This window comes from Danio aesculapii, chromosome 20 (assembly GCF_903798145.1).
Source record: "Danio aesculapii chromosome 20, fDanAes4.1, whole genome shotgun sequence".
NCBI classification, from domain to species: Eukaryota; Metazoa; Chordata; class Actinopteri; order Cypriniformes; family Danionidae; genus Danio; species Danio aesculapii.
Genome location: NC_079454.1, coordinates 14,820,108 through 14,837,441, shown reverse-complemented (window position 1 = coordinate 14,837,441; position 17,334 = coordinate 14,820,108). Strand labels below are relative to the sequence as shown.

Sequence of the window (17,334 nt, the reverse complement as noted above, 5' to 3'; positions counted from 1 at the left end):
TATCCCTCAAAACACTGGAAACTTATACATTTTTATTAATAAATTAGATGTAATTTAATCATTCATGAATTTGATGACCAAACTACTACCGAAAAAAGTTGTATTTCTAATCAGTTATTAGAAATACAGTTATAATAAAACTATTATGTATAGAAATGTGTTGAAAACATCTCTCCATTAAAAAAAATGGGGGGGGGGATAAACAGGGAGGCTAAAACACCTCAGTTCACAGCGACCTGCTTCGCTTCATATCTCTTTAAATGCTAATGAGCTATTGCTCACCCCACCTCTCTCTTAAGCTAGATCAGGAATGGCTGGCAGACTACTGATCCATAAAACCAATGAAGCACACACACAGCACATAGTCAGGTCTCCAGCTTTTGCTGAGTTTTTCTGTATGACTGACATGAAGCTGTATATGAAGCTGTTTTCATTTTATAATGAGGAAATGTGAGATTGTGTCAACCCTTTTCTAGTGTGTAATTGCATTTAAGTTATAATTGCTTGACACTGCAGCCTGCCATTATTAGTGTAAAATGTATTCAAACAAACATCTATACCAGGGGTGCCCAAACTTTTTCTTATGAAGGGCCAAAAACCAAACTTTTTTGAGGCTAGTGGGGCACACGTAAATATAGTTGCCATGGGAAATTTCCTAATTTATTTAATAATGTAATAATAAATAACTAGAAAAAATTGCTTATATTAACTATTACAGTATAACATATTTTTGCATTTTATAATGAACTTATTACAGTCAAAACAAACATAACCTAATTTATTACATTATTTAGTTACACTAGTTTTTGCCTTGATTTGCTCGCCGATGTCTTCTGCATAGTCTTCTATGTCAGATTCATTTACATTTAATTGAAACATTTTAATTCAGGTTGCTTTTTTGTAGCTCAGCAATAAAACAAATAAGCAAAAAAAGGTTACATCAAATTAAAATTGACGATCTCTGTTAAAGGCATTCGCCCCAACCCTCTCCATCATTCTCAGATAAGATGGTGGGCCAAATCAAAGGTTACATTGTGCCAACTTTGGCCTGCGGGCCCTACTTTGCACTTCTGATCTATACTGAAGTGACACTGGTGGCCTAAAGTAATGCTCAGCTCTACAGTCTCTGAGCTGGTTAGTGTGGAACCAACAACACAAAACAGGATCTAATTTGAGTGATATTTAATCAAACACCAGCACACACATTTATTTATTTAGCAGATGATTCACTGTTTACTCCTACAAAATTTATTTTTACATTACTAAAAAGCTTAAGAAACCAAACAGTACCTCTTTCTGTGTACCAGTCTTAAAATTGACACTCAAGGTCAAGGTCATAAGCATTTCTTCACCTAATGTTTAAACATTTTCCAAAATGATTTCCCTGAGAGTCAGTGGAATTATCTTAATACCATGTGCTCCTGACAAGGTCATAACCAGACCTTGTGCATTAACATATCTACTGTAATGTGACAAGATTTGCCCCTATGTTATCACTTATCATACATGTTAAAAAGGGTTTATAAATCATCATTCAGAATTAGAAGTTATTTTAGCTGAGGTTTTACAATGCCGGTTGCTGCCCAGCTAGCAAAATTCATGTGGCTCAAATCCTGCTGTTTATGTTGACGTTGTTGATTTTGTCACTTTTAGTATCCTTTTTGTGATGTTTGTGAGTTTTGTTCATTTTGTTAATTGTAACCGTTGTTGAGGTTCATACGCTGATTATTGATGTCTTTGTGTGCAGAAGTCAGCTTATAAACCTTCATAATTATGTGGCATGTGCAAGCATGTTATTACGTTACGTTTAATAATGGATTAAACATTGGTTAACATCAGTGAATTATATTATTTCATCACAGGTTGTTTATCACTTCATTTTATTGGCTCATATCTATCAGTTTGTTTGTTTTTTACTTGGATTGTTTGCTGTAATGAATAAACTTTTCAAGCAAACTTCTTAAAAGTTACAGCAGCCCAAAAGTAAATTTATATTAAGAGGTTTAGAGCTGTGAGCCCAAGTATAGCAAACACTTTTTTCTATGATGACGACTTTAGTCTATGCGGTCCCCATATGTTTTAAGAGAACTGGGCAACATTTGCCATATCTTCTCTAAGCCGCTTTAGGCCCACAGCAACATTAGCCAGAGCTTACTGTGCCAAATATTAACCAAAAGTGGCCCACATTTGTTTTAGGATAACTTGGCCACATTTGCCATACCTTCTCTGGGCCGCTATGGGCTAATGGCTGCATTAGCCAGAGTTTACTGTGCTGAATAACTGCCAAATGTGGCCCACATATGTTTTAAATAACTGGGACACATTTGCCATATTTTCTTTGGGCCACATTAGACTCACAGCCACAATAGTCAGAACTTATTGTGCCAAAAATTTGCCAAAAGTGGCCAACATGTCTTAAGATAACTGGGCCACATTTGCACTTACACGTGTGAGCCACTTTAGACCCAGATTACCTTTAGATGACTATGCCACATTTTTGCCAACTGTAGCCCACATTTGTCCTCCATCATTTAAGCCAAATTTATCTTTTCCACATTGGCCACATTAGGCTCACATTCAGATTACATTTTGCCATATAGGTGCCAAATCTTTGCCTTAAATGGCCCATATATAAATTTGAATCTTTGGCCCCCCTTTGCCATTGTACAGGTGGGCCACTTCAGGCTCACATTCATTTTGTCTGGGCCGAAGAAATACCACCAGTGCCGCATAACTGCCTAAAGTGGCCCACATTCTTATGCTATCTGGGTGGTAGAACAGTAATTTACAAAATAACCATTGCATATTCATGTGAAACAAATTCAAGGAGATCCTGGGATCATTTCATAAAATAATTGTACTGTTCATCTCACAGAAGATTGGCAGGCAACATTAGGATCTGTTTAGGCTTCTGCTATATAGACAAACAAAGAGATCTGGTATTTTAAATAAGTCAAAGACAGCCATTAATAGGCCTTTTTCACACTTCCTGGTTCCGGTAAGCGAAACGGCGGACTACAACATCCGGTTCCAATGGAATAGAGTGAGATAGAATGGCAGAGTCATCTCGTCGCTGTTATTGCAGCGTTCCCGGCTGCTCCAGCTTACAAAAAACAACATCCTTACCTCAGTTTCCACAAAAAGACACAGGACAGAGGAAACCATGGGTGAAATTAATTAGACGGAATGAATGTCCTTCATTTCAAGTGATATGCCAGAATACGCTCATGTGCAGTATGCACTTCAAAGCGGAGATCATTATGTTTTATCAAATATTGGTGGTCTTAGTTTTATTTAGATGTGAAATTATAATATAGACAAAATTCCAGTTAAGTTATCTGCCTTCTGCAAACAAGTGCTCCTATCAAGATCATTACTATATAAGCATAATTTTCCCCCACATTGGAATAATAGACAACTAATACAAATGCTATTTTTTTACAACAAAATTAATTTGGTTAGTCAGTTTTATAATAAAGATGGTATACCTACCATAATGAATTCCTTTCTCATCACAGTATTATTGTAGTAGTTATTGGTTCAATTTTTTCAGAGACCCATATGTTATTTAGTGGTATTAATCAAGACCATCGTCTTTTGATTTTACTAAATCTTATGTTGGCAAAACTTGTTTTACAGTAAATACCAAGAGTAATAATAGAGCTTTTCAAGCTCTTTTCCAAAAAGAAATCACTACTGTTCCTTATATACAGTTTTATTGGATGTCTTTATTAGAGGGTGACTTGATTTGCTGAAAAAAGTGTGGCTGTTACCACAGAAATATCAGGTTAGAAACAAAATTAAAGAAATATCCTATAAACTTCTCCAGATTTTATCCAGAAAAACCTTATTTACAAAAATTTAAAAGTGGAATTGATGTAAATTTTTGTAATGAATACGAGGAGACGGTTTTACACTTATTTTGGCATTGTACATACTCAGTCAAAAGGAAGAGCTGCAAACAAGTATTAACAATTTTCAGTGTTCAAAACCCCTTTTATCATTGTGGGAAAATGTACTTTTTGGCTTTACTGTCTAATTTACTAATAAGCAACCAAATTTTAAGGTATTGATCACTGAACTATGCTTGTTTATTACCAGCATCAGAGACTCTTTGAACAAGGAAGCCTACCCACTTTAAAAAACTGTGACCTCTATAATGTAGTTATTTAATTATTACATATGTACATTTTGTATATTTGTATTTTATTTATAATTACCCCCTGGCATGTATATTTTTTGTGTTGTAAAATGTTATTTGCTGTTCTTTGAATAAATAATAAAAAATTAATAAAAAGCAGATGAACAAAATGAACTGGAACATGAGCTAACTTTAACCTGAAGATTCAGAAACACACCCTATACGCTACAGACAGACTGTTTTGAAGATATTTGCTTTAAAATTTACAAATTTAGTAATTAGTGTTAAACTGAAGTGCTTCAATAGAATCGTATTCAAACACTGAACACAACAACAATCATCTTTACTTTTTCCGGCCAGTTGGAGCTAAATTATGTTTCCAGACTTGAGTAAACCTTACGAGGATTAAGCAACCTGTCATTACAGGGCTCCTCGTTCTTTCGCATTGACCGATAGCAACTCGCCTGTATCTGACCCTGAATACAAAGGAAGGAGGGGGTTAGCACAGCTTACGGACAACTACTAACATAAAACTAATCCTGCTGGATGGTAAATAATTTTTTTTTGCTAACGAATGGCTTGAGTTAGCAGATCTTATGCTGTTGGCTGCGCACCTTACTGTCACCTAACGTTGCAAACGCTTCGTGTAAGACACATTTTCTGCACAAATTTCTTTTAAATGCTGATTTATTTAGGCTACATCAGTTCATTAACCAAGCGAACAACCTGTTCTTGTCCAAATTAAGGCAAAGTTGACAGTGAAAATGTCATCCGATGTCCTGAGGCTGTCATGTTTCTGCGACTGTCAGCGAAACCGGAATTAGCTCGGCATTGCTTCAGAGGGCGCTTCCAGTATTCAATTCCGCTGTGAAAAAGGTCTATTGTGATTTTAATTTATTCCATGTGCTGATAAATGGGATTAAGTCTCCGTTCATCTGTTATCTTAAAAATAAATGTATGACAAGCCTAAGCTGTTTATTAATAATGTGAAAATGTGTATAAAAATTCTGAAAATCTTTAAATAAATAAACAACAAATAATACGACAAATAACCCAACAGATTAGGATGGAATTTTTACAACCATATTAGTCATTTTAACGTGTGTGTGTCCACAAGGCTCTGTACAATATCACCTTCCATGGCATGTTTATTGCTCCTCTGTGACTTGATTTGAGTCACACACACACACAAATAAAATAGTTTGATGATTGTGGATAATCATATTTTTATTATTTATTTAAATTTTTTAGTTAAGAATTTTATTATATTTCATTTGTTTTAGTATAACCTCTCAAGTAAAAGTTGATAGTTTATGACCACAGATTAACACTGGAGTGTCTAATTTTAATGTGTTCTTAAAAAAAAGATTGCATTGCAAGATTGTCAATTTTTAAACCATTCTTCACATAATAAATCATGAACTACAGTATAGGCTTTAAAAAATCTTGTTTGGATAACTTGAAACAGCATTAAGCATGACCATGAAAGTAAACGAATTGTAGCTTTTATTTAATTTTTGTTCCCGAATTATGTTCCAAGTTTCTGAGAAATGTAAATGTTGTTTTGACAGTTCTTGAGGCTCCTCTGAATGAGACCAAATTATAATAATAAAAATTTCAACACCCTTTAAGTATATATATGTATAGGTTTTGTCCATTTCAATGGACATTAGGTCAGAATAGTTGTACTTTCCGAACATTACCACCCGCTTCTAATGTTATCACTCGATTGAATGGGCGTTATCAGTTGTTATCAGTTGATAGATATGGGCCAGTAGGGGCCTTCTTCGCCTACTAAAAGTCTTAGAAGGCTGTTATCTTCCATCTACATGGTTGATCAGCTACACTAATAGAGAAGACTCCAGATCCAGATCTGTTTTTACATTACTGTCACAGTTGGGTTTAGGGTTGGGGTAGGGGTAGACATTAATAAAATACAATTAATGGGAAATTTAACAAATAATGTAAATAATTCTCATGGTTAATCAGCTAAACTAATAGACCCTTTTCACATTTTTGGGTTTCTCAGTAGCGGAAGTTGTCTTAGTTGGGAAATCTTAGAGCGCAGTGAATGGGAGAATACAACAAATAATTGTTTTACAATTATATTTGCTCAAATAATAAAAGAAAAACTCCACAATTATTTTATAAAGACTTTCAGAAAAAGGAAAAAAATGTGTGAGACTTATGACGGCAGCCAGAGTCTCTTTAATAACGTCAGATTTACTGTTCCACCCCATGGCACTGCATTAAAAATGCCTTGCATAAGCTGTAATTAGTTTTGTTTTTTTTTTGTCATTTGAAGCAAAGATGATATAATGCATTCATAAATACATATAAATGTGCTTATGTTTTTAATAAAACATATACCCTACTGGCTCATATCTATCAGCTGATAACCACTGATAACGTCCATTCAATCGAGTAATAACATTTGCATCGGCTGACATTACACCAATATAAAAATTCCAAAACAAACATACATGCTTGCTGGTATAATCTTGAAATTCTTTTAAAAATCACAAACATTACCATTGTAACATTTCTAATTTAATTTTGAGGTTTTTGTTGTATAGATTGCTTCTTGTTTATAACAAACTTTATCTTCATCTTCCTCACTCCACATAATGTTCACATCTGAGATGTGATCAGGGTCTTAAAAAGTCTTAAAATGTCTTAAATTTCAAAAACAAAGTTTTAGGCCTTAAAAAGTTTTAAATTCACTGAAATATTGTGTTGTAGGTCTTAAATAATTTTAAACAGGTCTTAATTTTAATAAAAGTTTAAACAAAAGTTTATTTATTACTCTATTTACCAAAATGGATTAACTATCTTTTTTTACAATAGCATTTGTTTTTAATGTTTTAACAAGGCCATTAGAAAAAAATCTTTAGCTTTTAGCATTGTGTACGTCTAAAATGTCATTCATAATGGTCTTAAAAAGTCTTAACTTTGATGGTGAAATCTGGAGAAACCCTGATAAATAAAAAAGTTCAATCAGCATTACTGGAGAATTATTTTAGTAACAGATCTTGAAGCCATTGTATATCCTTCAGGACAGACATATTTGAAAAAAATCCTGATCTAAAGCTTACAATGTTACAGAAGATTTGAAACTTTAATTAGTAAGTGCAATCCTTCTTTTTTACATACAATCAATGAAACATTGGCAAACATATAAATAACTCTGACTAAAAACATTATAAATGTGGCTTACGTCTGTGTATGGAGTGAAGGGATGCCATGCTGTTTTTCAGTGTAGAGAATTTTTTTTAAATTGCAACATGCCGAGCCTTACCACCATTTGATTGGATGACAATCGAGCACTCTCATGGACTGCAGGCATTAAATTAGATGAAATGCTCAGGAACCACAAAAAAACATGGGATGACATGCGATGTCCATTGTAATGGGCACTGAGATCGAAGGGGATATAATTTTTTTTAACACAGGTTTCAGGCAAATCTTGTTTTATTTCAGACGTCAAATGTTAGGGTTGCACTGTTAAAGATTTTTGTCAATTACACAGTATTCAACTGTAATAAGAACTGATTTTTACTGTAGGTCAGTTTGCAGTATGTTACTGTACTTGAAAGGTGCAATGGGAATATTACTGTATATTTTACAGTAAAGGCACAATACTGTAAATACATATACAGCAAGACAAATGGTGCTGTAAATGTAAATAGAGCATTTTTGCTGTAATTGATTTACAGCAAGTTACTGGTGAACTGCTGCCAGTAAGTTGCTGTAGATTCTACAGGATATCACTAACAGTGTAGGGTTAGGGATAATCAGAAGGTATTAGTTAAACTATTTGAAAAACATTTGGATAAACAGAAACTATTCACTCTCCAGCTCAGATGTGGGGTTACACGAGTCCTTCACTTTCCCATAGTACATTTCTCTATTGGGGTCTGGTCTGGAGGTTTTTCTGTCCGTCTGTGGAGAGCTGGAGCAGGTCAGAACGCTGGGAGAGCTTCGACACGTTTGGAGGACGATGACGCGATCACTCCGTTTACTCTCAGTGTAGAGCTTTGGGTCTGCAGATATTTCTGCTTCATCATCATCACAGAAGCCAGCCAAAGGAGCTTTTACTGGTTTAGCAGCACTATGACAGAACAATAAATGTGAGTTTTATGCATTTTATTTGGTAACACTTTACTTGAAGGGGTGTTCATAAATGTGAAATCTTTATGACCCTGACTTGACGCGTCATGAATATGAATGAGATTTTATGCATGCTTATGACAACTGTCATTAGCTCAGTTATGTAATTTTTAATGCAAAGATGACATTGTTTAAGATGTGTTTGTCATGACAACTTGACTTTACCAAGACAACCAACATAGGCTCATTCTGAAAACGTACCCCTATATACATTTCTGGAGATCACGAATTATGTAGCCTGAGCTGTGTATAGATCAGAGCTGGGCAAACTACGGCCCGCGGGCCATATGCGGCCCGCTGAACACTTTCATCGGGCCCGTGAGGGAGTTTTTAAAATGCTGCTTCTGAGTAACGGTTATCTTTTAGAATTAGTAAATTAATGATGCAATACAAGTGAACGCCATGTGATGGCAGTATTGCACCCTTAGCACAACCAGTAAAATTAGAACACACTCTCGGGTATTAAAATGCGTTCGAGCGCTAAATGACTGAAAATGAGTTAGGCAAACACAATGGACTCTGAATGCCGTGTGTTTAAAGAAGAATGGACAACAAAATACTTCACCAATATCAGACAGAAAGCGCTAGGTGTAATATGCCAAGAAAGTACTGCTGTTTTTTAAGACTACAACCTAAGAGGCCGATCACAGCGAACGCGCATTTACATTCCAACACCGCGAGGTGCAGCGTACTGCCTTTCTGTTGACAAGAAATAAAGAAGCGCCGTGTGCTTTTTTTTAATGTCGTTAGCCAACGACTGAATCAGCTGGGTATTTTGCGAGTGTTACTGTTGAGTGTTACAGACATCCCAAGTCTCGCGGAAGTTCCAGGAGTCTCTCGCAAATGCATAGAGACTCCCGGATACCCGCAAACGAGTGACAAACTCCCGGAAATCACGTGTCTCCCTCCCGGTCCTCATGTAAGTTGCGCACCCTTCTCAGACCTCACCACCGGATCCCTCCTCACACGTCGCGCGCACTCTCCACACCCCCCCCCCTCTACCACCCCCCCTCCCCCGCTCTTCTAATGTTTCCCATAGTAACACTCCCGCACAACGCGACACTCTCGCCCGGGAATGATTATGCTCAACCTGGGATGTCTGATATTAATATAACTTTATTTTCAGGCTCATTGTTCACATTAACACACTCCTAACAACATGACTTGGAATAACAAAGACTGAGATTCTTCCTCCGCTTTATCTCATAGTTTTATAATGGTTGATATGAGCATATCAATACAATCTCAAATGAGATTATTGTAAATTTAACTCATATTATATAATAATTGCTGTTTAATTGTGTTCATTTTTGTCTTAGAATATATTTTCCATGGATACATCTACTTTAAACAGTTCTTTTATCAAAGATTTGTGGTTGTCAAGTTTTATGATAATTTATCTGTATATTCTAAAAGCAGTGCAAATTAGATTATTGTCAATTTGACTGAATAATAAACTTTAATAATTATTTTTAATGTGTTAATATGAGATGTTTTCTATCAGACAATATCTTTTCTATTCTCCACTGTAAAAAAATTACATTATTATTGTTATTATTATTATTATTGTTATTATTATTATTATTATTATCATAATTATTATAGTTATTATTAATATAATTATTATTATTATTGTTATTATTGTTGTTATTATTATTATTATTATTATTATTATTACTATTATTATTATTGTTGTTCTTATTATTACAATTATTATTATTATTATAATTGTTATTATTATAATTATTGTTATTATTATTGTTGTTGTTGTTGTTGTTATTGTTGTTGTTATTATTACAGTATTATTATTATTGTTATTATTATTAATATTATTATATTTTAAGGGATTATTATTATTTTATTGTTTTATGATGATTGATAAGAAAATATTAATAGCAGTGCTAATTCATTTGACTTGTAAATTTGACTCAATAATAACTATTTTTAAAATCTGTTTTGTGTTAATGTGACATGTTTCTGTCTGATATTACATGTTTCATGCCTGCTGCCACTGTAAATAAGTTATTTTTTGAAGGATTTGACATGTGGCCCTTCACTTGGTTTGGAAAACTTGATGTGGCCCTCGGGTTAAAAAGTTTGCCCACCACTGGTATAGATGCATTTAGTCTTCAAAAGAACGCTACAGGGCAGTATGACGGCATTCCTTTTTCTTGCTTACCAGCTGACAGCTTACCTTCGTATGGATGGCTTTCCCGCTGTTACCAGTTTGTCCGGTAGCTCGACATGTACTGTACGTCAGTGGACCTGAGACGCAAAGCGGAGTTGACTGCAACAAGGGAGTTTGAGTTTGAAGAATAGTTCCAGAAAGCAAGTAAGACAAAAACTAAATAAATAAAAAAATAAACAAGTAATTTAAAGGGTGAGAATGTGGTAAAATCTGAGAACGTGGTGAAAATCAGGGGGCTTTTCTTTTTTTGGATTGCTTTTCAAAACACTGTGGTTGGGTTTAGGGAAGTGAGTGGGCGAGTCAATCGGTACTTTTAAAACACTATTGGTTGGATTTAGGTAAGGGGAAGGGTGGGTCAGTCGACTGGTCAGTCAGTCAACAGCTGCTTCTGGTAGATTCACATAAGAACAGCATGCATGAATGGCGAGAGAAATTTGAGATCTGAAAAAGCATACACAGCGGCCTCTGGTGGATTCGCAAAAACAACATCGTCTTCAGAATGAGCCTGGGTTGAATACAACATAACTTGTCATAAATCTGTCATAAACATGATTGTCATGAGACAATTGTAATTGTGTCATGAATTTTATAACAGCCTCGTTAATATTTTTATTGACTTTAACTACAGCGATACAAATTGAGTTTGTTATTAAAATGTCATAAAATTTTGATGACACTGTTATAAAATTGACACTTTTACTGAGAAATTGTAATGACAAATTCAGTTTGTTTCACTGAAATAAAAAAATAATCAAAAAAATAATCAGAAAAAAATTTCACATATGGACACAATTATGATGGCTTCATAATGGTCTTCTGTAAAAAGCAGTTTAAATATACATAGTGATGGTTTTTGCTTTAGTTTCTTCCTTATTGTGACATTCTATTGAAGTGAATTCTCAACACACAAGAAAAATCTGGTGAGCCATGATTTTATACAAAAGTAATAGGATCATTGTTTGTTATGGCTGTAATCGTGTGGCTAATATATTTAAATATTCTAGGGCACATGAATCAAACAAAAATATGTGTATGCGTAATTGACACAAATACTGCAATTTTCCATTAAAAATTGTTACAAAGTGTGGCTTGGAGCCAGGTTTGGAAACCCTACACACACACACACACACACACACACACACACACACACACACACACACACACACACACACACACACATATATATAAAGTTGAAGTCAGATTTATTAGCCTCGCCTATTTATTTTTTACAGTCTGATAATATTTTTTTCCTCTGGAGAAGTCTTATTTGTTTTATTTCAGCAATTAAAAGCTGTTTTAAATTAGTTAAAAACCATTTTAAGGTCAAAATTATTAGCCCCTTTAGGCTATATATTTTTTCAATAGTCTACAGAACAAACCATCATTATACAATGATTTGCCTAATTACCCCAACCTGCCTAGTTACCTTAATTAACCTAGTTAGGTCTTTAAATGTCACTTTAAGCTATATAGAAGTGTCTTGAAAAATATCTAGTAAAATATAATTTACTGTCATCATGGCAAAGATAAAATAAATCATTAATTAAAAATGAGTTTTTAAAACTTATATGTTTAGAATAGTGTTCGTTTCGTTAAACAGAAAATGGGGAAAAAATAAACAGGGGGGTTAATAATTCAGGGGGGCTGCAATATATATTACAGTTTTTTACAGTCGCTTTGGTGCATTTCTCACAACACTATTTACATTTGCACAACAGTTAATGCATTTATTAAAACAATTAGTACAAACTGCAAAACCTAGTTGATAACCTGCAAAAGCGTGTCACTTGCTCAAAATGGATAGCTCATTCCTCAAAAGCAAGTATTCATGTCAATGAAAGTGTCAGTGTCATCAAGATGAAAAGTCCTGACACCATAGTTTATGAAAAAGTCATGTTTTCATTATGACAGTTTACTCAATTTTTGAACTCATTTTTTTCAATGCAAAAAAGTCAGATTTTGGTGACACTTCCTGAAAATGCTCAAGACAGCACTATATACTATTTGCACAGCCATTTGAAAAGTACAGTAAAGTTAGACATCACCGCATTTAGTGAGGTATCTGAGTACAAGACACTGAATATGTATGTTTCACATTTTTACTTCATATGCTTTTTGCAATTCTAATTTATTCACAGCATTGTGCAAAAGAATAAATACACCCTTATTTACAACAAACATAAACTTCCTTTGGGCAGAGCTGTGCACAACTGTAAACAATAGTGCAAAACTGAACCAACATACATGTAAATGTAAATAGTGTTGTGAGAAATGCACTAAAGCGACTGAGAAAAACTGTAACAAAACCTTTGTGTTTTTGTCAGATTTTCATATATTTATTATATGCTTCGAATCAAAATGTTTAATGTTTTAATTTACTACATTTTGTTTGTTTTAATTCGAGATTATAACTCCTTAAAGCATTTTAAGTCCCATTGGCTAAAACAAATTAAACAATTTATTAAAACAAACAATAGTACATTTTGTTTAATTCATGCCTTATAACTCCTTAAAAGAGCATTTTTGGGTAAATTGGGTCTCATTGGCTAAAATGAATAATGTGAATGGCCATTAAAATTCATTCTGTTGTTGATTTAGATTGAATGGTGTCTTTAACATCATACAGCATCCTATTGTCACAATCACTGGCTGCTAATTCTGATATGCTAAGGGAGTATTGTACAGTATTAGACACAACGAATGAAAATTGGCCCATGAAATAAAGATCAGCACCTGTATGACTGAAGAAGCAGAATATATCTGATTAAGTGACACTATTTTTATGATTGATCATAATGATGGTTAAGATGCCTTTTTCAGGTAAATGAAATAATTACTGTGTAGAGCTCTTCAAGTCATTAGTATCCATAAAAATTTACATAAAAAAAATAAATCTGACAAAATTGGTAAATTGATTGATTGATGAATGGACGGACGGACGGACGGACAGACAGACATACAGACAAACAGATAGATAGATAGATAGATAGATAGATAGATAGATAGATAGATAGATAGATAGATAGATAGATAGATAGATAGATAGACAAACAGATAGATAGATAACAGATAGATAGATAACAGATAGATAGATAGATAGATAGATAGATAGATAGATAGATAGATAGATAGATAGATAGATAGATAGATAGATAGATAGATAGATAGATAGATAGATAGATAGATAGATAGATAGATAGATAGACAAACAGATAGATAGATAGACAAACAGATAGATAGATAGATAGATAGATAGATAGATAGATAGATAGATAGATAGATAGATAGATAGATAGATAGATAGATAGATAGATAGATAGATAGATAGATAGATAGATAGATAGATAGATAGATAGATAGATAGATAGATAGATAGATAGATAGATAGATAGATAGATAGTTGTTGAGTTGTGTCCTTGTCTCTTAACAATTCTTCAAAAAATAATCTTATTATATAATTTCATTTACTGTCTGTCAGATTCAATTAACTCAGCGCTGAACACAGTTGTGGGGGAGTGAATTTCAACTCCTAAACTCTAATAAGTCCTTCAGAAAATAGATAAACACACAGAGCTCAGTGTAATGACAGAGAGATTGAGTTAGACTGGATCAATGAATGGACGGTGGTGGAGGAAATCATTTACAGTATGTTTACAAGACCGAAAAAAATAAAAACACGACATCTTAAAATTCTGTCATCTGTTTATTTAAAACATTTCCAGAGACCTCTTATTGAGACAGCTTTATTGAGACCCTTTTAAGATTTACTTTTATTCATCAAGGACTGATTTTTGTGGCCAATGGTGACAGTAAGTATTATATTATGTTACAAACAATTTTATTTTAAATAAACCCAGTTCTTTTGAAATTATCACAAGTAAGATGCATTACAAAGAATATGAAGCAGAAAAAAATGCTTTCACTATTCATATTAAGAACTATTAATGATTGACTACCAATGATAATTGATTATAATGAGCAACAAATTAGCATATTAGAATCATTTCTGAACGTTCACACGACACTGAAACTTTTGAGTACTGTTACTCAAGTAATGTAGCTTGGAATAACAGGAATAACTTACATTTTGAATCTATTTTAAACATTTTAAATGCACATAGAAAACACATTTCACAATATTGCATTTGTGATCAAATAAATGCAACATTGGTGAGCATAAAATACTTTACTTGATATATTAATAAATCTTATAGACAAATAATGACTTATGAAAAGTGTGGTTTTTGAAGATATATTCTTAAAAAGTAATATCCTGCAATTATATGATCGTGGTGATAAGATGTTACTCTAACCTTTTTTCATTTGATCTTCCTTCAATCAGGTCCTGTTTTTCAGTCCCACAGAGCTCTTCCTTCTCCTGCAGTATGACGGTCACCTATAAGACATGTAAAACACTATTTCAACTCTAACTTTAATAACATATAGTGCTGTGATTTGAAATAAACTCCATATATTTACAATCCAGCATTAAAAGTCAGTGAATAAACTCTTCTCCTCAACAAAGCTGCATTTATTTGATAAACACAACTAAACTGTAATTTTATGAAATTGTATTGATATTAAATAATTGCTGTCAATTGCATGTTTCATAATGTCATTCTTTTTCCTGTAAATCAAAGCTGAAGTTACTCCCTTTTTCAGTTGCACGATCCTTCAGAAATCATTATAAATGTTTTCTTGCTTCATAGTTTTGTGAAAACTGTTATGCAATTTACTTTTTAGTTCTTTGATGAAAAAAAAGATCAACAGAATTATATAAAATAAAATGTTTTTTCGTTATAAATGATCTTTCACTAATGTGTCCTTGATGAATAAGGAAATAAATTTTATTGGTACTTTTGAACGGTACTGTTTTCATTGATTATATAGCAGCCCTTTTCATTTTTCAACACAAATAATACTTGTGCAACACCTTTCATCTAAAATAATAATAATAATAATTTTTTTTTCTTGAGTAGTGGATCATCATGTAAGAGTGTTTTCTGAAGTGTGTGACAGTAGACTGCACTATTGATCAAGGAAATTGTTTTAATTCACAGGTATACAACTACACTGAATAAGATACATTTAATAAAATAACATTTTAATAATATTTCACAATTGTATATTTTTTACTGTATTTTTGATAAAACAATTGCAGCCATGGTGAGCATGGTTTAAAAACATTTGAAAAAATCATACTGATCCCAAACGCTTGACAGGTAGTATAAATGTTACAACTATACTAATAAAATCAATCTATTAGCAAACAGTAGTAACACTCTTACCCTGGGGTAACACTGGCACACAGTCCAAACAGTCCCCATGCCCATCATTATCACGCCCATAGAGCAGAACGTGGCGAACACATGAGGCTCCTCCACAGAAATCATGAACATACCCAACGCCACGAACGCCATTCCCAAAACAATGAGACCATAGCGGTACGGCTTGTTCTCTGCCATTGAGGAAATCTAGAAGTCCAACGGTGGCTAAAGTTAAAGTGCTTTATGTGTCCTTGTGGAGGTGAGAGGGCAGGAATGACTGACGTGACGCAGGACCGGGGGAGAAGTTAGATCCGGATCATTGAACTTGTAATGGGCCTCAGTCTGGTGACCTTCCCTCAAGTAAAGTTACATCTGATTGAGCAATCCGACTACACTCCTTTCAAGAATGCTTAACTTTGAGGAACATTCCACTTTTTAATTTTTTGAAAAAAAAAGCTAAAAACAACCCAGGCTCATTCTGAAAACGTACCTCTGTCTATTCAGTATATACTTCTGGAGACTGCCAACATGTCCGAGGAGCTACGTTTTTTTTTCTGCAGTTTTGTTTTCGTGATTCCACCAGAGGCCGCTGTACGTTTATTGAGATCACAAATTTCTCTCTCGAGTGCCATTCGCACCTGCTGTTCTCGTGTAAATCCACCAGTCTGCTGTCAACTGACTGTTTGAATGACTGACTGACTGACTGACCGATCGACTGACCCACCCTTCTTCTCTAAACCCGACCAATAGTCTCTAAACAATTTTATAAAGCAGTCCAGAAAAAGAAAAGCCCTCGTCTGATTTTTACCACATTTTACCACTCACCCTGTTATTAACTTGTTTATTTCATTTTTAGCTTCTGTTTTTGTCTTACCTGCTTCCTGGAACCGTTCTTCACCAGACTTAAACCCCGTCATCGTGGTTATCCCCTCTCTGCTTCTCATGTCCAGCGACGTACATGTCGAGCCACTGGATAAACTGGTAACAGCCGGAAAATCATCCATACGGAGGTAAGTGGTCAGCTGGTAAGCAAGAAAAGGAACGACGTCATACCGCCCAGAAGCGTTCGATTTAAAAACGAAATGCAGCCATACTTCTGGCTACATAATTCGCGATCTACAGAAACGTATATACGGCTGCGTTTTCAGAATGAGCCAATGTTGCTTAAAAAAGATGAAACATTCAGCAAAAATTTAAATTTTTTAATCCATTCAGCTGATCTTTAGGACTGGAGGGAGCGCATTTATCTTAGCTTAGCCTAAAGTATTGGATCAGATTAGACCATTAGCATTTCACTCAAAAATGTCCAGAAAGAGTTTTGATAATTTTCCTATTTAAAACTTCACTATTCTGTAGTTACATTGTGTACTAAGACCAACGGAACAATGAAAAGTAGCTATTTTCTAAGTCAACGTGGCTAGGAACTATACTTTTATTTTGGCATAGTAATCAAGGACCTTTGGTGCCGTAACATGGTGCTACGCAGATTCTAACTGGTGGTGCAAGTGTGGATCTTGGTGCTGGGGACTATTTTCAGGCGCTGTGGAATATCATTGTTCCTGCTAGAG

General features: G+C 34.1%; 1 protein-coding gene across 1 annotated transcript; it reads right to left on the bottom strand.

Annotated features, from left to right (window-relative positions):
- Nucleotides 1-7,226: 7,226 nt before the first annotated feature.
- Nucleotides 7,227-16,024, bottom strand: bsnd (barttin CLCNK type accessory subunit beta). Its single transcript, XM_056445265.1, has 3 exons — nt 15,788-16,024; nt 14,813-14,895; nt 7,227-8,252 (listed from the first exon to the last, which is right to left on the bottom strand). Exons 1-3 carry the CDS (start codon nt 15,962-15,964, stop codon nt 7,985-7,987), a joined length of 528 nt encoding a protein of 175 aa, XP_056301240.1. The 5' UTR covers nt 15,965-16,024; the 3' UTR covers nt 7,227-7,984.
- Between the last annotated feature and the right edge of the window lie 1,310 nt (nt 16,025-17,334).

What these genes read in the sequence shown, in the direction of transcription:
- bsnd (XM_056445265.1), bottom strand. Translation starts at nt 15,964, where the DNA reads ATGGCAGAGAACAAGCCGTACCGCTATGGTCTCATTGTTTTGGGAATG. An exon ending in TGTGCCAGTGTTACCCCAGG is followed by an intron (nt 14,896 to 15,787) that starts GTAAGAGTGTTA and finishes CATGTCTTATAG; the next exon opens with GTGACCGTCATACTGCAGGA. An exon ending in GGAAGATCAAATGAAAAAAG is followed by an intron (nt 8,253 to 14,812) that starts GTTAGAGTAACA and finishes GTTCTGTCATAG; the next exon opens with TGCTGCTAAACCAGTAAAAG.